This window comes from Sitophilus oryzae, unplaced genomic scaffold (assembly GCF_002938485.1).
Source record: "Sitophilus oryzae breed Bouriz unplaced genomic scaffold, Soryzae_2.0 scaffold_557_pilon_pilon, whole genome shotgun sequence".
NCBI classification, from domain to species: domain Eukaryota; kingdom Metazoa; phylum Arthropoda; class Insecta; order Coleoptera; family Curculionidae; genus Sitophilus; species Sitophilus oryzae.
This window is the reverse complement of record NW_022147148.1, coordinates 300,075-324,647: the sequence shown is the minus strand read 5'-3', so window position 1 is coordinate 324,647 and position 24,573 is coordinate 300,075. Positions and strand designations below refer to the sequence as shown.

The 24,573-nt window shown below is 32.9% G+C and overlaps 1 protein-coding gene across 1 annotated transcript in view; it reads left to right on the top strand.

Annotated features, from left to right (window-relative positions):
- Positions 1 to 7,128: 7,128 nt before the first annotated feature.
- LOC115887256 overlaps positions 7,129 to 24,573 on the top strand; it is a gene marked incomplete in the record, with an annotated part of 54,290 nt that continues 36,845 nt past the window's right edge. The window contains 7 exon segments of the mRNA XM_030906637.1: positions 7,129 to 7,201; positions 8,780 to 9,042; positions 10,907 to 10,965; positions 17,020 to 17,204; positions 17,265 to 17,384; positions 18,390 to 18,579; positions 20,655 to 20,764. Coding sequence (XP_030762497.1) covers positions 8,784 to 9,042; positions 10,907 to 10,965; positions 17,020 to 17,204; positions 17,265 to 17,384; positions 18,390 to 18,579; positions 20,655 to 20,764 — 923 coding nt within the window.

The following is a 24,573-nucleotide window of genomic DNA, read 5'->3' as shown; positions in this document are numbered from 1 at the left end:
TATCGAACCTCTACACCCTAAAGTGAATCTGTTTTCCAAAAAATCAGCTTTTTACGTCAAGCACTTTAAGCAGGATCGTGATTAATCAATGAACAGATTTTTTGAAACACCCTGTATACATTTTTAAAAAATCTTAAAATATGTAAAAAGAACAAAATAAAATATACGTGTTTAAGAGTTTTTTCGGAAACTTGACCGTTTTTTAAATAAAAAATATTGTAATATTTGAGGGGTGGTTTCACCCTCTTGGAACTGGAATTTCGAAAAATCCCTTCTTATCGAACCTCTACACCCTAGAATCAACCGGTATCCCAAAATTTAATAATCTTATAATAATAAAATTTAATTAATCAGTGAGTCAGTGACTTAAGGATTTTATATACAGGGTGGTCCATCGAAAACGTTCCGCAAGGCATAACGGCCAGGGTAATTTTTTTTTCAGAAAATCCAAAAACAAATCAATTTTGTTTGTGAGGGGGACAACTTTTGCCCCAAAAATGATTGCAAAATCTTCAACCCTCTAAGCGGGGGTGTCATCCCCCAACTTTTCAAACAGGAAGGGGGGTCAAGTGGCACTGAAAAGAGCTTTCAATTTTCTATATTTCCCCGCTTCGTTTTTGAAAATCGGTCGAGTCATTGAGAAAATATGAAGGATTGAAATTTTAAAAGTTTATTTAAACATTTATCAGAGTAAATGATAAGGATAAATTCCTTCTACCAATTTGCTGTTTTTTCTTATTATTTCTATGTGTTTACGCATTTTTTCACATGCAACAAGGTTGAACGATCAGGTGCGGTAGTTGCTAGATAGCTGTTCTGTGACTTAAAACTAAAGCTAGTCAGATTCAGGAGTATGCCACGCATCACGACTATCGTAAATTCTTCGAGGCTGTAAAAGAAGTATACGGTCCAACTAAAAAGGCAAGATGCCCAATCATGGCACAAAATGGCGAACTTCTAAAAGAGGAAGAGCAAATCAGAAACCGCTGGAAAGAGCATTACAGCCATATCCTTAACCAAGAAAACAACCCCAATATAGAACCACTCAACATAATACCTCAGTATAACAACCTCGATGTATTAGACATTCCAATAACAGAACAGGAAATAAAGGACTCCATAAAACAGCTTAAAAACAACAAATCAGCTGGCTGTGACGCGATTCCGGCGGAAATCTATAAGTGTGCAAGTAAAGAACTTAATGGTCATCTTAAGGCTCTCTTTGATGTCATATGGGAAAGCGGAGAGGTACCTTAGGACTTTTGCAACGCGAATATAGTGAATATATTTAAGAACAAAGGAAGTGCATCAGACTGCGGAAACTACCGAGGAATTTCACTACTGGCTATCGGAGGAAAAATTCTTGCAAAAATTATGTCAAACCGCCTGCACCCACATATAGAAAAAATCCTCCCAGAATCGCAAACGGGTTTTCGCACCAACCGCGGTACCGTCGATTCCATATTCTCCATCCGGCAACTATAGGAAAAAGTTAAAGAGCAGCAGTCTAAACTTTACGTTGCATTCATCGATCTAACAAAAGCCTTCGACTCTGTGAACAGAGATGCACTTTGGGCAATTATGAAAAAGTTCGGAGTACCCATCAAATTTCTTACAGTGTGTAAAAGCCTCCATAAAAACAACAAATCAAGAGTGTCATATCATGGATCACTGAGCGATCCCTTCCTAACAAACACAGGCGTTAGGCAGGGATGTGTCTTAGCGCCTCTCCTATTCAATATATTCATGGCAGCGCTCTCCATTATAGTGGACAGCAAATTGCAGGAGAGAGGTTTGGGCATTAGATACAGATACGACGGCGGTCTGTTCAACATAAAAAGACGCAGGGCAAAAACAAGTACAAAATTCATCACAGAACTTCAATACGCTGATGACTGTGCTCTAGTTGCAAATACGTTACAGCAATTGCAAGAAACGTTGAACACATATACATGGGCATACAAGGCCTTAGGACTTAAGCTGAACATCGATAAAACTAAAATCATGTGCATCACAACAATGCTATAAAAATCGGAGATGAGCTGTTGGAATATGTAGCGGAATTCAATTACTTCGGCAGTTTGATTTCGGAAAAGGCCAATATCGACTCTGAAATTCAGCACAGGATTAGCAGCGCCTCAAGAGCATTCTGGAAATTAAAAGACAGGGTTTTCTACAATCATGACTTGAGCACAAAAATGAAACTTGCGGTGTACCGAGCGATAATAATTGCCACCATGTTATATGGAAGCGAAACCTGGGTGCCGTACCGCCGACACATGAACGCATTAAACAAGTTGCAACAGAGACATCTTAGACAACTCTTAAGAATAAAATGGTTCCATCATGTCTCAAACGTATCGGTTCTTGAAAAAGCTAACTGCGAGAGTATTGAAGTCATGATTACAAAGTCCCGCTTAAGATGGGCTGGTCACGTATGCAGAATGCAAGAAAACCACATACCAAAATCTCTGCTTTACGGTGAGCTTGTAGACGGTAAGAGGAGGACGGGTGGACAACTCAAAAGGTTCAAGGATATTTTCCACTAAAACTTAAAGGGAATTAACAAGCAGAACGAGTGGGAAGAAGCAGCTCACAATAGAACGGAATGGAGAAGAATTGTAAAGTCAGTTAAGAGCAACAACCAAAAAGTAAAGAGGCAACAAAGCAATGAGATTTTTGAATGTCTGGAGTGCCGTAGACAGATAACATCACGTATCGGGCTTTTCAGTCACAGAAAAGCTCATGAAACAAAACGCCTTGCTTGACCATCTTCTGATGCGTGTCAAATACTCATCAGCGAGTAATGGCGGTATGGTATGGTTCTGTGACTTGTGCGTTGAAGTTCTTCTCAATATCGTTAAACTTTTTAACAATTATGGTGTACTCACTTGCAGAAAAAGTGGATATAATCGAACTTTATTTTAAAAATAATGAATGTGGCAATCGGTTTGCACAGATATTCAATGAACGCCATCCTGACAAACACCTTTATGGCAAAATTGTTCGCGATTTAGTAGCAAAATTTCACGAAACTGGTTTCGTTATGAATAAAAAAAGGCAGAGAGAAAATCCTGTAGTAAATGAAGCTATGGAGGTATTCGTATTGGGCCAAGTTGCCATGGATAGTACGCTGAGTACAAGAAAATTAGCCAACAAGACCGCGATCGGCGTGAATCGTACAAGTGTCCAAACGATATTAAAAAAACACAAGTTCCACACGTACAAAATTCAGTTGGTACAAGAACTCAACGAAGACGATTTTGATCGTCGCTGGCTGGTATTTTTGGAAATTCTATTGTAGGTCAGTTTAACGATATTGAGACCGCATCTGATCGTTCAACCTTGTGGCAAGTGAAAAAATGCGCAAACATCTAGAAATAATAAGAAAAAACAGCAAATTGGTCGAAGGAATTTATCCTTATCATTTACTCTGATAAATGTTTAAATAAACTTTTCAAATTTCAATCCCTCATATTTTCTCAATGAATCGATCGATTTTCAAAAACGAAGCAGAGAAATATAGATAATAGAAAGCTCTTTTCATTGCGGTGCCACTTGACCCCCCTTCCCATTTGAAAAAAGTTGGGGGATGACACCCCCGCTTAGAGAGTTGAAGATTTTGCAATCATTTTTGGGGCAAAAGTTGTCCCACTCACAAACAAAATTGACGTGTTGTCCCACTCACAAACAAAATTGACTTGTCTTGCGGAACGTTTTCGATGGGCCACCCTGTATTAGTATAGATTTCTATAACGATTTCGCTGTTTTACTTATAGCTAGCGAGTTTTCGAGAGATAAAGGGGATTAAAAATCTCATTTTCGAAAAAAAGTGGAGCTGCCTGGTTATTGCAGCCAGCCCTTCAATTATTATCAGTAATTTTGGAAAAAATAAGCATTTTTACATATACAGGGTGCTACAAATTCGAGGTATGAGCATTGGTATCTCGGAAACCGTAATAGAAACGAACATGGTTAAATTGGGGCAAAGTTGCGCCTTGGGATGTTCACCAAGATGCCATCAAAAAAGTTTTGAAAATTTCAAGGATTGCTGAGTTTTTTTGGAAAAAACAGATTTTTTGAAAATCAATTTAATTTTTTCCTGCCGTTACTTTTTAGAAAATCAAAAAACTAATTGCACATTCTTATAGCCACTTTATTAGTGCTATCTGATAGTATTTTTAGATTTTTAAATTAGCTGATAATTTGTGAGATGAACTGACTGATGATTACTGAACATTCCAAGGCGCAACTTTTCTCCAATTTAACCATATTTGTATCTATTACGGTTACCGAGATACCAATGCTCGTACCTCGAATTTGAAGCACCCTGTATATCTAAATTTGCCCAGACATTCAGGCACTTTTTTAAATTAGTTTATTTTAAGATTATTAAATCACATTGTTAAATAAGTTAAAATAAGTACCTACATTTTTTAACCATTAGTTTTTGTCATAACTGCCTAATTGCAATAACAAAGTGAATATCCAAGCATACTATAACCTAAAATTATAAGTAACAAAATATAAATACCTATCTGAAACAAAGGAATTTGTTCCCTAGCCATATCCATGAGTCAATAAAATGGAGAGTTTAGAAAAAAAAGGTAAATCACCAAAAGAAAAATTAACAAACATGACGAATTGTCATGATGACGAAAGGCGATTGTTCTAATTTCTATTTAGAAATTACGTTTTATATGGCTGCTTCTTTCTCTCTTGTTATATTAGAATGAGATTAGTGCTTATAGAATTTTGCGTTCTGAGTTGCGCTACGGGAACGTTGTCCCTCTCTTTGCCATTTAATTTGCCAGTCTCTTTTTTGTTTCTTTTTCTATGGGTTAGATTAAATTTGTCAAAAAAGTGTCAAAATGTCCGTTATCGTACGATCATGGTACGATCTTTCTTCGTTGACGAGCTGGACAGCTGGAGTAAAAAAATTACGGATGAAAAGTGGCGCGAACATGCTATTACCAATTAGAGCGCCGTCAGACCATCGTATCAACTGATAACGGACACATGGAAATGGACCTTTTACTCCAGCCTATCAACGGAGAAAGGTCGTACGGTAACGGACGTTTTCACACTTTTTTGACAAATTTAATCTAACCCTAAAAATATAATAGTACAATAGCTAGCAACGTCGGGAAAACGAGAATTTTAAGATAGCTGGTTCTTTAATATATCTTTTGCTATGCTCTCCTGACCAAAGTGCGGGCCGCCTGACTGCCGGTAGACTACTCGGTTTGCTACTGCGCGTACAGGGTATCCCATTTTAGTGTGGTTTATGGGATTTCTCGTTTATGAGTAGAGATTCAATGATGCGATTTTCACATTACTTTGCAACTTTTTTTATGAAACTAAATATGCTACATATGTGTTTGTCCTAGCCTCCTTATTTCCTGAAATACAGGGCGAATTTGTGATGCGCAATAGTGAACAGATGTTGGATACAGATATCGGGGGATGCGTAGTAGTGTAAAAAACGTTACTAGCTCTTAGACTATAAGTAAAACAGCGAAATCTCGTTATTGAAATGAAAATATAAAATGACACCAATCACAAGCATGAGAGCATGAAAATGCAAGAAATTTCAATGCTGCGTTATATCTAAGTCTTTAAATTCAACCAATAAAATTAATATCGTATCATCGTATCGTCGGATAACGGATGCATGAAAATCAAGCTTTAAAGCTAAACTACTTAAATTCAATCTAGCTCAAGTTATTATTCTTCATTAATATTATTTGTTTTAGTTTTAATACTATATTGTTAATAAATTTAAAAACAAAATACTTAACTGAAACGGTATTTATTTTTTTGTCAAAGAATATATGAATTATTTGTCATACTCCTTAAATCATAATACTTAGGATACATATTGTATGAAAAGAACTGTATAATTAATATATAATCAGGCAAGACTAACAAAAATATGGTTTTATAGGTAAGTATATATTTAAATTTGTCGATTGTTTGTCTAAATTCGTGATATTTTATGCCTTTTTACTAAATTACGATATCTCAAGATCGTCATTAATCTCATTATCATCTTTCTGAATGTCTTCCTCCATTCTTATGACGTCACTATCCGTCACTTGCATATGTTCAGTAGGAGTAGTCGCTTTCTTGTCATTTAAGCATGCAAATTTGAACTTATTATATTGTTTCTTGGTTAGAAACAGCATTTTAAAAGGCACTTTGTACCATTTTTCTTTTTTCCTTATATAGAATATCGATGGAAAACCTTTGTTAGCGGGAGAATTGTTCCCATACACTTTGCCCTTTATGTGTCTCCCCTGTTTGACGAAAGACACTTTCGTACTTAACAAGTTTCCATGTTTAAATAGGATATCTGTCGGTTTTACGTAAAGGCATTTCTTATTGTGGTAGAAACTGACGACAAACAATTGACGTTTCTTGTTCCTACCAGCAATGGAGCCAGGTCTATATAAACCGTCTGTGTACTTAGCCAAAATAAACTTATACGATGTCTGAACCGTGCTATCTAACATTTTCTGGTTTCGTAGTTCTATGCTTGATCCTTCGAAATAAATTTCTTTGTACTTCTTCAGATTTTCGATAAAATAGTTATACCAGTAATTTGGTTGTGTCTGACATTTTTGAATAAAATTTACCAACTGATAAATTCGCCTCAACATGATAATTTGGGTTTATAAGAAACACAAAATAAAAAAATCTTGAAACATTGTGCCATAACAATAAATTTTGACTTTTTGACAGTTAATATACCGGAATTTCATAATTTTTTTAATCACATATTTAATTTTTTATATCATGATAACTTTTAAATGTTTTGACTATAAAGTTTATATTTTTATGCGTTTATGTATTCTTTTTAAATGCTCTATATTTAAGTAATAAAACTTAAAATTTAACCCTAAATGAATTTAATATTACTATTAACATCAGTCCATAAAAAAAACATTGACAATATAAAATTATAATAAATCGTATACTCACGTATTTGTTTTACAAATATAATATTACTTATTTACTCTTAATTGTATTTTAAATTTGTTAAAAAAATATATGTTCATATTATGGCTTTATTTTACTGATAAGTCAAGAATGACAATGATGTTTTTTGACAATAAACATTAACCAATAAATGACAATGATGTTTATTGTCAATAAACTTCAATAAAATTGAAAAATTATAGGTGTGAAGACAGAAAATGTAAGTACTTAATTTTTTACTTCAACTCAGATAATCATGAGATGCGTTCTTTTAGTACAAATACTAGTGATATTACTAAGTTATACTCTAATCAAAATTAAGAAGATTTTTTTTAAAAAGTTGACAACTTTAATAATAATTATTATTTTATTAACGATGCACCTTAGAATCGATATAATGTGTTTATTTAGAAAAAAAAAAATAAAAATACATAAATGATTAATAAAATAAATAAGAATTTTTCCAATAATTACATACCTATAGGGTTAAAGTAAAGTAATGACAATTTTTTATATGTTGTTATTGATTCTTGCTTTTTTTGTGTTGAATGCAGAGAGAACACTAATAACTAAAATGAGAGAGACCGATCAACGTTAATTTTTGTAGACTGTGTTAGTGGAGCGGCCTTTGGCGTCTAACCCGAACTATGAGCGCATTATCGATATAGTAGGTTGCATTCATACCTATATACTGGCGCCAAAAATTTAAAATTTGTATATTTGAATCTTAATCTTTCAAGTTCATAATAAGAAATCTTTAAAAGCATTAAAACCTATAAATAAAATACTGTGTAGGAACATAATAATTTATTTAACTGCATACTCTTTGCCATACTCCAACTCAAGGCTGCAATCTTCACTATCAATGTTTTTGATAGTCTTTATTCTATAGCAAGAACCTAGCAGTTTAAGAAAATAATTTGTATTACTGGAAATAATAGCAGGTATAATACCTTGTCGTTCCATAGGTATCAGAAAAGAATGTGTACCAAAGTTTTAAATTAAAAAAATTAAATTAGCAATGTACGATTATTATGTGCACTCACTATTACTATTAGGTATGTTAAAATAATTACCGAGATAAAACTTACCTTTAAGGGAAACGTTTTGTCTGGGTCTTTACCACAAAACAAAAATTACAAAAATGCCGAATAATCGTGTCAAATGCCGAATAATCGTGTCACGTGTAATAAGTGAGTCTGAAATAATCAATAATGACAATAATCTTCTCTTCTGACAAGCTAAAAGAACAGGCACATTCAGTCAAAAACAATTTATTACTCCGATTTGCTCCGATTATCAACAGATTTTAGTTATCTCCTTCTATAGAACTAAAAAATAGAAAAAGCTACTGACAATCTAATTAATCCTGTCAAATGTTTAACTTGCAAAGTTGAAAACTTCCGTTTTTGACCGCCTAAACGCTATGCGCGTCTTGGATGCGCGGTGACAAAATAAACTTGTCTACGAAATGCCCTATTCCACAAGCCCTCTCACTTTAGTTATTAGTTTCTCTCTGGTTGAATGAATGTAAATACAATTTAAGAAAAATATCATACCTACTTACGATTTTCTCCGATGGTGGCAGCACAGACAGAGCATGCACCAAGCCTATACTCTATGCCCTGTATATTTGTTAGGAAATTAAGTTTTACAATTATTGTTTTTTTAAAGTTTTTCAAAATTAGTATTGGATTATTTTAAGAAATAATAACAAGAAACATAATTTCTTTGAAGGCTGGTTGACACGGTCCAAGCAAAATGGGACACTCTGTTAAATACAGATGTTATGTTTTAGAATAATGCTTGGTCAAGAAGAACCCGCCGAACCAAAACTTCACGAATGGAATATAATACCGAAAAATAAAGGGCTACCATGCAAGCTCGAAAGATATGTATCCGAAAGAAGGCAGAAAAACAAAAAACTATCTCCTATAACGTGGACGGTCAGCGATATTTCGAAAGCGGGATGCTTGTTGAAAACTCCGCCTCTCACAGTTTCGTTTGAGGATGAGCAAGAAATGAGGAGAGTGTACACGTTGATTTATGATGTTTTTCGATGTATGCAATAATGCATTTCGAACTCTGTCAACCAAACTTTATCAGTGTTTTTTTTTCACAAAAGTATTAATTTTTGCGACGTGATTGACAATATAAAAAAAAATTTAACGCCTAGGCATAAAAGTAAAGCATTTTTATGCCTAAGCATAAAAGTAAGAAAATATATTATTAAACTGACATAAAGTATCAAATTTAACGAGTTTTTTGTGTGTCAAATTTAACGAATAGTTTCTCGATATATAATTACATATAAACAAGGTATGACTTTTAAAATATTTTTATATTATTTGGAACGTTTCTTCTTCTTCTTCTTAAGGTGCGGACTTCTTGCGAAGGTTGGCGACCATCATGACTAATTTTATTTTGTTGACTGCTGCCCTGAACAGGTCGTTTGATGTACAGTTGAACCATTCTCTGAGATTTCGAAGCCACGACATCCGTCTTCTTCCTATGCTTCTCTTCCCTATTATTTTACCCTGGATAACAATAACAACTTGTTCAAATTAAACAAGCTTCAAATTACAGGCAATTAGATGCATATGAAAGCATCAGAATTAATAAATGTAAAGATAGTATGAACAGAGATAACGGTCCAATTCCTTCAAATTCTTTGTTCCTAGTAATCTGGTGGCGGAAATCTAACTGTTACGCTCAGTGGGCTCTGACTCGGTTGGCTAGATTTTGCCACGCCCACTCGTTGCCCACTGAGCGAGTATATAAACGCTCAACTTGTAGATTGTACTTTAGATTATAATCATCTGCTGATGATGCTAACATGGTTAGCGAAACGCGCGTCCAGTGTAAAAGTAAAAGTGTTTTGGTGTATTGTGGTGATTTAGTGTTTTTATTTTGCTGTGTAACACCAAAGGTTCCAATCCTCAACTGTAATATTATTTTGCTTATGAAAATGAATATTTTTTCTGAGAAGATGAATATTACCAAATTATGATCTCTAAGTTATACCGGGTGCTCAAAAATGGCTCATCCCTATAACTTTTTTTTATTTTTTCAGATAAAAAAAACGAGATTTGGTATGTTAGTATATGACATAAATTAGGATTGATTGACATATTATTTTGTTTTCGGTCACTTCCTGTTTCACTGGAAATGACTATATTTTTGATTTTTAAATGGCACCCTGGGTATTTTTTTACTTTATTCGATAGAAAATGACATTCTAAATAAAATGGATCATATGTCAACTTTAGACATTCTCGCAAAAAAAAAAATCAATCTAATTTTTAATCAAGGATCCTTGGAAAAATGGATTTGATCATCTAATGTTTTTCGTGTCTTCTCCTGACCGGTTAAAAGATGCCCAAATCGTATTTTTAATCATATCTCAATTTTTTCAAATGGAACGAGGGTGGTCATTAGCATATTTGAAAGAAACATTTTTTTACGAATAATTTGTACCACACATTTTGATATTTCGAGTCAAATTGTCGTTACATTTATGATCATGGCACTCTAAATTAAAATTTAAAATGCTATTTTTTTAATTGAATAAGTTGACATATGATATGTCATTCTATTCAGAGTGTCATTTTCTATCGAATAAAGTAGAAAAAAATACCGAAAGTGCCATTTAAATGTTATAGACATTTCTGGTGAAACAGGAAGCGACCGAAAACATTTGAATACGTAATTCAATCCTAATTTATGTCATATACTAACATAATAAATTTCGTTTTTTTTATCTGAAAAAGTAAAAAAGTTATAGAAGTGAGCCACTTTTGACGCGCACCCGGTATATTTTGCTGGAAAAGTTTGGTTGGTAAAGTTTGGTTACTTTAGATTGGGACATTTTGAATAGTCCACCACAAATTGGCAAAAAATATGACTTAAACATTATTTGTTGCAGATAAAAACGTGTTGATGGAGGCTTTAAATGACGCATTGTTTTTCCAAACATTTCCAAAGGTAAACTATACATTATGATTTACCATTAATTTCTGAGGTATTAAAATAGTCATTTCAGATTTTTATCTCTACCGGGTGTTTCTCAAAAATAGCTCACCCCTAACTTTTGTGTTTTTTCATATAAATAAACGAGATTTGGTACGTTAATATATGACATAAATCAGGATTGATTGACGTACTCAATTGTTTTCGGCCACTTCCTGTTTCCCCGGAAATTACTACAACTTTTGGTTTTTAAACGGCACCCTCGGTATTTTTTTACTTTATTTGATAGAAAATGACGCTCTGAACAGAATGACACATACATATGTCAAATTTTTGACATTCTTGCTTAAAAAATCGTATTTTAAATTTCAATCTAGAGTGCCATTTTGTCTCCCGTTCGCTGTTTTAGTTGGTGGGTGATGCGGTTTCTGAAACACATCGCGATATAACATATAAAAAATATAGTCGCACGTCGCGATGACCGATTCGGAGTGCGGCTGTAAAATAGAAATAATTTTGTAATCATCCGTCAGTTCTATGGTGCATTTAGACTATTGAAGAACTATTGAAGAAAGATTTTCAAAGCATATTTTGAATATTAATACTAAATTAAAATCGTGTATTCGTTATTTTAGTGAAAATGTTTATAAAAGTGAACACTGGTTATGTTGTTGTAAGGCACTCAATAAACTTTTTGTTGGCCTTGTCTACTATTTTACGAGGAGAAAAATGTATGTAATACTACCTGTTACGATGATTTATGATGAACATGGAAAGTTCATTACTAGGAGTATGTGTTGTTCTCCTCTTCTTTTGAAGAAAATGTAATAAAAGTTTTCGCAAATATGCATACTAGAAGAATTGATCTTAATTTTAAAATTTAAAATCTAACAGATACGGTCATAGTTTTGTTTTTTTACCTAAATTTAGTTCTTTTTAAATTGGTTTGATTATTTTTTAAGCTGTTTATTTTTTTGTATATTTTATTTTTGTAACTTCAAAATTGAAGACTTTAATAAAAAAAAAATTTTTTATTGTGTTGGTAAAATTGTTAATTGCAGGTGCCCGGTGGCGTATTTACATAGTATACTACGGCACAGAACCCCATAGAACGCGGCGGCTCTGTAACGCAGTATGGTATGTAGTTGTAAACCGTCCTTATTTTCTACTACATACTATACTACGGTGCAGAGCCGGTAGAAAGAAAAGTGCATTTATGATGCTATTATTGTTGTTTAGTGCCAAAAATTAGTAATGCAATATTAAATTGTAATGTGTTATATTAATATTGATTTTTTATCGTTGATAATAATTGAAAATTTAGATATACAGGGTGTCCCACTAAGAATAGCTCTCGGCTGTACCTCGGAAAGTATTAGCCGTAGGGCCTACGGAAAAAAATATTTATAACTAAGGGGGCTATGAGAAATTGCTGGAAATTATTTTCAAGTTTGTAAAACGGCCGCTAGAGGGCGCAACTGCTATGGAAAATAAGAAAATAGAATTTTTACAGAATTTTGCCTAGATAATGGGTACTATAAATAATAGCTTCATAATCTTCAGTAAATTGTAGATTTTTTTTGTTAAAACCATTTTCCTCTATCTGCTAAAATAAAATGGTGGGGGAATGTTAAATCTATCTTTATTTAAATGTTAATAACTCCGGACTGGAGGACCAGAATCCAATAAACGAGAACTCGTTTAAAAAAGCGTTTCTTACTCTATATTATACCATAAAAATAGTAATAATAAGGTTTTGAACGTAGACGCTAGGAGGCGCTTTCTTACAATTTGACAAACATAGCGCGTTTTTTCAAAAAAGTTAAATACGATAGTATATGTAATTTTAGCTGATAGTAAAGAGCAGTAAAAGCTTAAAAAGTCGAAAACCGCATCTTGATATCTTCTTTCAAACCGAAGATATTGGCAAAATTATTAAATACCAAAAAATAAGCCCTTAATTACCTTATTTTTACAATACGGTATCAGTAGCCCTCTTGATTATGCCCATTCTAATAAAAAAAATAAGATAGAAACAGTTAGTTTATTTTATAATCGACGAAATACCAGAATACCATAATACCAGATGTATTAATATCTAATAATTAAGATATTAATAACAGCGAACAAGAAATTATGATTCAGTGAAGTCATGGTAGGCTTTGGAAAAAAGTTGCTTTTGATGTAATAGTATTAATGTCAAATTGTTATTAGATCAACATTTTGATAGTCTTTTATCTTTTGATTCCTTTTTAAAAATGCCAACAACTTCAAGTCTTTCAAATAATAAAGGCATTTAAAAGGCAATTAAAAGATAAAAAAACGCTGCTAAGACTATCAAAATGTTTTCCCCCATGGCTAATTTAGCTAAATTCTTTCTATCAATGGTTGATAATGAGAGAATGCAGTTTAAATTGAGAGTCTTATAATTTTCAAGTTGTCAATTATCATTGATAAAAAATCCATATTAATATAACACATTACAATTTAATATTGTACTTTACAAATTTTTGCTACTAAACAACAATAATATCATCATAAATACATTTTTCTTTCTACCGGCTCTGCACCGTAGTAGAGTATGTAGTAGAAAATAAGGGCGGTTTACAACTACATACAATACTGCGTTACAGAGCCGCCGCGTTCTATGGGGCTCTGTGCCGTAGTATACTATGTAAATACGCTGCCCGGTGGCGTAGAGGTACAGGCTCTCGTCTACCAATCTCAAGGTAGTGGGTTCGAATCCCACACCCGGCATTTCATAAGCCGACAATTTTTATTAAAATAAAAATAGTTTGGGTACCTAGGTCGACTCAGCCTTAAATGAGTACTTGGGATTCACAATCCTGAGGTAATAATAGGCGGTTGAAGCGTAGTGCTGGCCACATTACCTTCCTTGCATACCGAACGGTTCTAGTATGGCAAGCTGTACCTTGCTACTCCCAAGGCGTCGAACGCTATATACGGGAGCTATTGTTCAGTGTGGGGTATCCTATATTTGCATTAGAGTGTGAGCTGAAAAATATATATTATACTTAACTAACTGACGAAAATTACGCCAGCCACTGGGAAAAAGTATTTTATTATTGTCTATTTTTACTCTTTTACCGTTTCGAATAAATATATTTCCTAAAGCGTTGCATGTTCGTAACGGCACTATTTCACGAACTGTCTAATTTAACAAGTCTTACAAAAACATAATATTTGAAATGCAATTTCAAAGCACGAACTTTTCGAATCGCGGAAACGTGCCGTTAAAATAACGAACCTTATATTTTTCTAAATCTGTTCGGTTTTATTACAGGTGGCGTAAAATGTAATTTCCTGATGTTTATTTTAAAGTCGAATTAAAGTTGTGACACTTTCAGTCGGTTTTGAGGAATTTGAGTAATTTTAATGAATTATGAATAACAGTAAATTTGTTTTATTTTTATATTTGTCAGCAATAAAACTATCGAAATGAAGTAAGTAAATATTTTTCTCAAAATAGAGAAGTTCAGAAATGTGCTCAACCAGAAGGGCGCGTATCAACTGAAAAGATTTTTGTGTTTGTAACTTTTTAGATAGTCACACCAACTTTTGTTTTAATGTTGTCTAGAACATGGCCGAGGTATAACAGCTTTTGGCACTTAACTGTTGTAAAAAGTTTACGAACTGCATTTGCCCTGTTTAAGTCTGCTTCATTTCTTTGCACACAGCTTTGCATAGCCACCCATGGTATTTCTAGCCCTTCTCTATGTAACCACGTTTCAAATGCTTCCAGACGGTTGATTGTACCAGCTTTGAGTGTCCAGATTTCAGTTCCGTATAACAACACAGACCAGATGTAACATTTAATCATTCTTTGTCTCAGCTTTAAGTTCAGAATATAGTTACAAAACAGTGATCTCTTCTTCTAGAATATTGTACGGACCGATTCCAATCCTGCATCTAATTTCCCTATCCCCGGGTCAAGTTGCTCAGTGATATAACATTCAAGGTATTTAAATTTGGATACTTTCTCAACGTTTTGTCCATTTATCTGTAGTGATGCGTTGAAGTATGGTTGGCGGCTGAAGACTATGAACTTTGTTTTAGAAACATTTATATTCAGCCCCATTTCTGGAATATTCTATTTAAGAAAAATAAAACACTTTAACACAAATAAAATACTGTGTCCAACATTTATTTACGATTTTTGTTGACTTTCTCTTCAATACGCTTTTGACACCATAAACGTTTGCTAATATTCATTTGGTGGAGACTCAGCCTAATTAGAAAAAACGGCACCCATTATATTCGTAGTAGCCTCGGAATTGGCTATGCATTATTACGTCGGTCAATCTCCATAATATGATATATTTATTAAAAATTGACATAAGACATGGAGAGAGTTAAATAAATATAAAAAACGGCTTCCTATTTTATATATCATTTAAAGTTTACTTTAAAAGAATGAGACGATTGAATTATAGTATTTCCGAAAGTCATTTAAAGGTATCGTCGAGCCTCGTCTAGGAATGCCTAGCTGAACTGGGAGCTCTGGCACGAAGGAACAGAATTAAATCATTCTGGGTGCTGGCCCACAGCGCCAGCGGCATCCAAGGCAACGAAAAAGCCGATGAACTAGCTAGGCAAGGATCATCGGCATCTTATCTTGGTCCAGACCCAGTACTGGGAATACCCAAATGTATGGCCTGTAGTACACCAAAACTCTGAATCTGGGAAAGCAGAATGTCCACTGGAGAAACAGACAGGGGCACAGGCACAGCAAGGCCTTTATCCAAGGGCCTAGCCTAAAACCGCAAATGAATTGCTAATGCTTAGCAGGAATAAAGTGCGGATTACAATAGGCCTCTGTCAAGGGTTACCTGAATAAGATCAACCTGTATCAAGGAAGACTTTGCTGCAGACTCTGCGATAAAGATCCTGAAACAGCGGAGCAAATAATATGTCACTGCAAGGCTTTGGATCGCAAGCGACACTTTTTGTTTGGGAAAGCTAAGCTAGAACCGGAGGAATTATGCTCCCATCCTATCAAGGACCTGCATAAGTTAGTGCAGGGCACAGGGATAGGAAAATGGGTACAGATATAGAAAGGGGACTAACACAATAGGCCTCACAGGTCGTAGTGTTTCCGGCAGAGGACGGCCCCTTGTTATTGAGGAAAAAAAAGTCATTAAGAAATACTATAAAAATGCGATTTGTGCATCTTTTAACCGACCAGGAAAAGACACGAAAAACATTAGACGATCAAATCATTTTCCCAAAGCTCTTTGATTAAAATTAGGGTTTTAATACAGCCACGGCACTCTAGATTGAAGTTTAAATGCTATTTTTTTTAATTGAAAAAGTCAAAAGTGGGCATATGATATATCGTTCTATTCAGAATGTAATTTTCTATCAAATAAAGTAAAAAAATTCCGGTAGTACCATTTAAAAATCAAAAGTTGTAGTCATTTCCGGTGAAACAGGAAGTAATCGCAACTCATTAAATACCTCAATTAATCCTGATTTATGTCATATAAATTAGTAATGGGTGAGAGGTGTAACTTTAGTTATATTCAGAAAAATGTTAAGAACTCCTCAATATCTCTATGTAACAGTCTTTCTGAAACTGTTCGCTTGCTTCCTATAAACTTATTAAAAACAGCAGTTATATAGAAAGCACCTTGATGAAGTGTTCTATTCAGTGGACGATTTTTACCACGACAATGACAGGATTAATTTGTTATTAATATAAATTTGGAATTTTGTATATACCTATATTTTTTTCTCCTTTTTCTGTATTTTTGTTTGTTAAGTACTAATCATATATCACGCATATCATTATATATTTTTCTTACTTCCCTGTTAATTTAATTATCTTTTATTTTTCATAGTAATAGTGAACATTTTTGACATGTTCTACACTCTTCGGGGTATTTATATGTAACATCTGTTATATACTTAGAAATAATAAACTATTTTATCTATATATCTATCTATCTATCATACTAACATACTAAATTCCGAGGTTATAGGGATGAACCACTTATAAAAACACCTGTTTTTAATACTATAAAAATATATACCTACGTGATTATTTAGCTGGAAGAAACAATTCCTCATGTATGGTTACTATTCTACGACCTTTACCATAGAAGTTTCAAGAAAAGGGAAACTTCGGTAGCACCTTTAGCAGGAAAACTATTCGATGCAGCAGGACTGTCGTTTGCAGAAAATGCGCTATGGACTCAAAAGGTTCGATTAGCGGCCTCAGTGTCTAGACTTAGGTGATTTAAATATATGTATTTTTACTTAATTCTTATTATAAATTTGTATTCACTTTTTAGAATAAAGTACAATGCGTTAACGCTGAACGAACTTTTACCCTCGCATTTAAAGGATGAGAAAGTTACAGAACATTCAAAAAATAATCCTGTTACTTGCTGGGTTAATTGTATGAAAGTAAGGTAAAAGAAATATTTAAAAAAAAAGTTAAGTTTATAAATATTTATCATCAAAAAATGAAAGCAAAAAATATAGAAAAAATAATATAATTTTGAATTAGAGTAACAAGTCACATACGTCAGGTATTATTTTGCTGTGTAATAATCTAAGGTAATAATATATTTTTAAAAAACTTTTTAAAACGGGCCTTTTTTTTGCCTTCTTTTGAAACGTAGATGTAATTTTCCACAAAAATTATCGTTTATCTGTTATTACATAAATTACGTTTAATAATAATTAATATTGTATATGCGTAGATACTTACAGGGTAGTCCATTAGTGCGAGGAATAGGAGTTTTATACAGATGTTGCATAAATTTATAAAGGGGAAAATCCTAAAAATATTTTATTTGTACAGATTTCATCATTTTTCTGTACAGAGTTGGATTCGGGATAAAATTCTGCTATAGTACGCTATTTTTATTTTCAGCACTATGTGGTGTTGCCGTTCTATTTCATATTTAACCGAAACTTTGATTAAAAACACTACATCCAGAAAGTGGTTAAAAACTAGAGGGAATTTATATTAACTTTATTAATACTTAGCTATATTTTCCTAAACACCAAGAATGACAGAATAAATCCGCGAAGGAAAATTTACATTACCTTATATAGGGTAATTTTTATGCCGTCGTCATTGTCGCCAACATCTCAATATTTAAAATGCTATATCTTATTTTTTTTAAATGTAACACCATCTATATTATTGGCTCTCCCTGTACAGAAAAATGGTAGGTGCAATTTGAAAAAAAAATTATCATAACTTTTTTGGGACAACCTGTATACTAAAAAATATGTTTAGGATGCACCATTATAAAACCATGAAACATCTGAAAAAAACGCTTTTTATATCTTTGTCAACAACAATGATATTGGACCGAGTATTGGACTTCCTCGCACTAATGGGTTACCGTGTATATTTCATATATTAATAATAAAATTAATATTACAGGGATTTTATGTTTCAGTAATATTTCCGAATTGATAGAGGACGTTGAAAAAACTTTAAAATTAAAAATCGTTACTAATATGGAAGATCTTGTCAAGAATACTTTTAAATGGGACAGGCATTGTCCGCAAATAATGACTTTTCACTCTTCTATGAGAGAATCATTAGCCAGAAGTAAATTTCTAAAAAGTCATTTACTAATAGCGCAGGTTAGTATAGAAGAAAACATGTAATTTCATAATTTAATCATAGTAGAAGGAAAAGAGTAGTTGCACTTTGCCAAATATTTTCTGCTAGTTTTTACAATCTGTCGAATATCGGCAGATTGCAGAGCGTTTCAGTTGAGTTCCGTCCGTCGACGTGCGAGGTTCGAGCGTTGCGTTCCAGCACAGAGACGGATCGACAAAAAATGAGTGCCTTACTGTGTACTGCTATTGGTTGTAGTAATAATTCAAAAAATTGTCCTTTGAGTTTTTTTGAGAGTCATTTGTGATCATGTTTGTGTTCAGGTTAATTTTTTCATGACTGATTATTACTTAATAATTGGATATTATTTTCATTTAAACCTCAATTTTTTATCGATTTTACTTTTGACAACCATCCCTTGCTTGCTGTTTAATGAACTGCAGCATCATTGAACAAAAATTTGCTAGTACCGAAGTACCAAAAAAATTGGAAATCCCGGTTCCATAGAGGTACGGTGCCGAAATTACCTGTTCCGAAAAACTCCGGTTCCGGAAACGCAATAACGTACCATAACCGTGAATCGCTCTATACAGGGTGAGTCTTAAATAAGTGCAAATATTTTTTGGGGTAGTATATTTTGACCCAAGAAATATGAGGATTTTTCTGCGCAATTTTTAAAAAAAAATCTGGATTTTTTTTTCAGTTTTTAGTTATAAAAACTTATTAATAATATGGTAACTAGGGTTCAGAACTGGAAATTCCTGGTTCTTTCGGTACCTTCGGGACTCGGTAACAATAACTAAGAAATTATTCTTTCTTTTTTATTTCTCATTGTTTTTGCTTCTTTTCTCTTTTGAAATTTCTGTAATGTTTATTAGCAATTATTGAAGTTTAAATATGTTATTTTATTATTTAGTACAATGTGTTGTTCAATGTATTAGTTATCCAATGAAAATCACCTAACCAATATATTACTACAAAACAAACACATTAATGTTAAAATTAAACTTGTTTTAAGTTTAATTTGTTTTGTTAAGTTGTAGAAAACCTTTCTTGTTTTGTTTTCTTTTCAGATACAGAAGAATTAATATAAGAATAATTAGAAAATATTCTGTTTTCAAGCAAATTTTTACTCGATGATCATTTTTTTATTTTATTTTATTGTGAACTCATATTTTCCTAAATACATCTCAGTGAAACTATGACGAGTGTAACAACTATACTTTGCCTAGTTATAGACCACGACTTAATAACCTTCGACCACGACTATACAGCTACGTTAGTGGTCACGGGACGCGAGAACAAGGTCATATAAAGTTGCAAAAAAGGAACAAAGGATTAGACAAGGAGTAAAGCTACTAGATTCCTTATATGTACTATGATTTAATCGTACATGGTGACACTATAACCGAAACCCGAAACAAAGTGTGATAGTGTGATTCTCAATCTATTGTGCATGAAAACACTATGATCGAAACATAATGTCCACAATTAAAATATTTTAGATTTTTTTAGTAATACACTTTATACGCTTTTTGTTAGATAAGATTCTTTTGTTATGCCGGTTCCAGACCAAGCAGACAACACAACGACAAGACAGAACCATTCATGTTTTACGACAAAATTGCGACAAATCCAATACATTTCTGCGACATTTTTGTCTCATTTTTGTTCTGTTTCAAAATTCGGGGACTTTTCAATGTCCCGTCTCGAGTCGGTAAAGATCAAAGTGTTTATGTTTTGTTCGTATATTTTACAAGTTGTCGGCGCAGTGGTATGGCGTGTGCTGCCATCAGTTGGAGACCAGTGAAATCGCACATGGTTAATATCATTCCAACAATAAACTTTTAGATTTGTGTGTAACTTTTGTCATTGCGGTTGTGGACAAAATAGAAAAGTTTTTTTGTCAAATTCCATTTTTCGTCGCAAGAGTGTATTTTTTTGGTCTCAAAAATCGTAGTATATACTTTTTTGTCGCCTTGGTCTCTGGACCCGGCATTAACTGATATTCCTAGAAGTAAAAATTTATATTCATTATATACATGACATTTTTTATTATATTTGATATTTTAAAATTTAAAACTTCTATTTTTAACAGGACAAATCGTTTTGTCGAGGTGCTGCCACATTTGGAAAAATTTTATTTGAAATGGAATTAACTGGAAGTGTTATTCAGACTCATGTTAATTCGCCGAGAACGACGGCTTAAAAAGGCAACCAGATAGTTTTGACACATAAAAATTAAAACTAAAAAAAAAAAAAAAAAAAAAAAAAGTAAAAAATACTATATTAACAAATTTCTCAATCAAAAAACTCCCAGAAAAAAACTGTAAAAAAAAATACTTATACAGGGTGAGTTTCTACGATGTTCTCTATGATGTCTTCGGGAAGATAAGGAAATTATAGAGAGGGTTAAATGGGGAGAGAATAGCAGATTTGGGGCGTCATAAATATGGCCCCTTTTTCAGATTTTTGGAAAAAGTTCATGGATTACTAGATATACCCATATATAAAATGAAGAAATTTAGGCTGTCGAAAAAAAGACATTGGCTATAACTCAGTATTTTATAGAAGCTCTTTATCGCTGAAAGGTTAAAAATGGAGCTTTTTATGCAGTCTGGCCAACTATGGTTTTAATATTAGATATAATAAGAGGTCTAGTCCAAAAATTAACAAGACTTTAGAAAATCGGAGAAACACAAACTCATTAGGAGTGTGATTATCTAACCGAACTATACTTTTATCTAAACTTTTTGTCTAAAATAGATATAATAAGATAGGAAATTTAAATACGCCCAAATTTAATTATATATATATAATGAATATAGTAAGCCATAAGAAAACTTCCGCAATTTGCGCAACTTTCCGCAACCTACTCTCTATCTCCAGTAGTTTCCGAGATACTCATAGAGCACATCGTAGAAAACTCACTCTGTATAAAGTGTACGTGTATTACGTTTTTATTTATCACACATAAAATGCGATATACTAAATATAGCCATTATATGGAATGGTCCAACCCAAATCCCTAGCCACCCAAACCTATATTTCTTAATAAATACCTTGTTAAAATTAATCCAATTAATTTATTGGTTTGTTGATAGATATGGATTCCGGTTGCAGGATTAGAACGATATATAGTGGTGGGTAACAAATGTATTTTTAAAAAAAAAAAAAAAAAAAAAAAAAAAAAAAAAAAAAAAAAAAAAAATGTTTAATTAAAAATAATATTAATATATTTTTTTTTTTTTTTTTTTTTTTTTTTTTTTTTTTTTTAAATTGATTTTAATTTACTTTTATTCTGTGCATGCTACTATAAGGTTGCCTATGAAAAAGTTGCCGCAAATAAGGGTTGCCACCGTTCAAACAGTAGTAAGGACGACTTTATACGGGTTTGGCAATTGTGCGTCGGGCATCCTATAACAAAAAACTTAGTAATTTTGTTCCATTTAAAAAAAACCATCCCGATCCACTCACACTTTTCTGAGCCGCCCTGTAGAAGTTAAACTATTTTTCTGAAATACATCCTAAACATACTTTAGGTTGGACTTATACAAAATTCCTAATTTTTTTAAGTAAAACATCTTTACGCGCGCTGGGACTAAAATGATTCCGACTTAATTGAAATTTGGTATATGTCGATAGATTGGACTAAGGCCAACTTGACCGTGTACGACACGTGTCACTGTGACAATTAGTTTTGACGTAAAAAAACGTAAAAAATTGATGTCGTGCGATCGCGACAAATTTGGTGGGTAAGCTATGTGAGCGACGGTGCACACGGTCCGGACCGTTCTGCAAACAGTTGAACGGACTTTCGTTAATATCTTCATAGGGTGGGCATATGGATTTTGATATTGAAGAAAAAATGGGGTTGATTTTAGTATAATTGGGGACGGGCTAAAGAATGACGCCCTCGACGTTTTCAACCGATGTCTCTAAATGGATGAAATCAATAGGATTTTTCTAAATTATGGATCGATTGGACCCAAACTCGGCACGTGGATAGAGGTACCCGAATGGAGTCCTCTGAAGGACAGAGGGTCATTTTAATACAAATTTTGTGAAAGTGAATTAAATTATTTATTAATTTTTAATTTATTACTTTTTCAACTTTTCAAACTACAGTTTTTCAAACATGTCCTTCAAATCCTTCAATTTAATAGCTGTCAGTAAGAAGTATCACTTCAAATATATGCACATAGTGCACACACAATTTTTTTATTATAGGAGCTACAGATGCCCGACGCACTTTTGCCGGATCAGTATAAAGTAGTGATGGGCAAAACTGTTATTTTTAGATAACAGTTGAAACTGTTATAGTTATTTATAAAAAAACAGCTTAAAATAACAGGTTTCTTTATTTTATTGCTAAATATCTGAAAGAGTATGAGGGCGGTCACCGCCAGGCGTATTACGCAGTTGCAAGTTGCAAAAATGACATGCTCGGTGGTAGTAATTTCCCAGGTGGGCAAAAATTTCTAAATTCGATCTGTTATCTAAAATACTTCTAAAACAGTGGTTTTTTTAAAATAAGCGCTGTAAGTTATAATTCTTCATAAGTAACCAACTACACACTGAAGTTCAATTAATTTTACACCTTAACTTTAGCGTGTAAACCCGCGACTTCGTTCGCGTCGGGAATTAATAATTTGTAAAGGTGGGATTAGATGGCCAAGAATTTCCATTACATACACTGAAAATAAAATTTTCTCACTTTTGCCAAAAATAAGCTTTAACGTCGAGCAGTTTAGCAGATCGTGGTTAATCAATTACTCAACTTTTCAGGGAACACCCTGTATGGGGGATTTTTTTAAAAAAATTCTAAAAATATGAAAATAAATTTATCGTGCCAAGCGTTGTTTCCAGAAAGACCTAACAGTTTTAAATACAAAATTGTAATATTTGAGGGGCGTTTTCACCCTCTTGGAATTGGAGATTCGCAGAAAACCCCTTATCGAACCTCTAAACCACAGTACAATATCCGTTGCCAAAAATAGCTTTAAAAAAATATAAAAAAAAAAAAAAAAAAAAAAATTAATATATTTTAGAACATTTTTTTTTTTTATTATTTTTAAAAATCTTAATAAGTAACAAACAAAGAAATATAACGTGTTAAGAGTTTTTTCCGAAAAACTCAACCGGTTTTAAATAAAAAATAATTCTATTTTGGAGGGTGGTTTCACCCCCTTAAAATTCGAGTTTCGAAAAAATCTTTTCTTATCGAACCTCCACACCCTAAAGTATGGTTTGCCAAAAATTCAAGCTTTTAAACGTCAGCAGTTTAAGCAGAATTTTTTTTTTTTTTTTATATTTTTTATGAAACACCCTGTATTATTTTTTAAAATTTAAATTGTAAAACATCAAAGTTAAGAGATAATACGTGGTTAGCGTTTCCGAAAAACTCACGGGTTTTTAAATAAAAAAATTTAAATTTGAGGGTGGTTTCACCCCCTAGAAATTCCGAGTTTTCGAAAAATCCCTTCTTATCGAACTCCTAACAGCCCTAAAGTCAATCTGTTTGCCAAAATGCTTTTAATACGTCAAGCAGTTAAGCAAAATCGCGGATTACTTCATTTTTATGAACAACTCTGTTTATTATTGTAAAAAATTTAAAATATGTAACAAAAATAAAATAACGTGTTTAAGAGTTTTTTCCCGAAAAACTCACCGGTTTTAAGATAAAAAATATTTCTAATATTTTTTTTTTTTTTTTTTTTTTTTTTGAGTTTCGAAAAATCCTTCTTATCGAACCACAACACCTTAAAGTTAATCCGTTTTCCAAAAATCCGCTTTTTACGTCAAAGGGCTTTAAGCAGGAAAATCGTGATTATCAATGACCAGATTTTTTCAAACACCTGTATAAAGTTTTTAAAATTAAAATATTATTCAAAAAAAAAAAATTTTTCGAAAATAAATACTAAATATTAAACTTAATAGTAAGTACTGAAAAATACAGCGCCATATTCCTCGAACTCCGCCCCGTTATGCTGTTACAGGTTGACAAAAAAGATCGA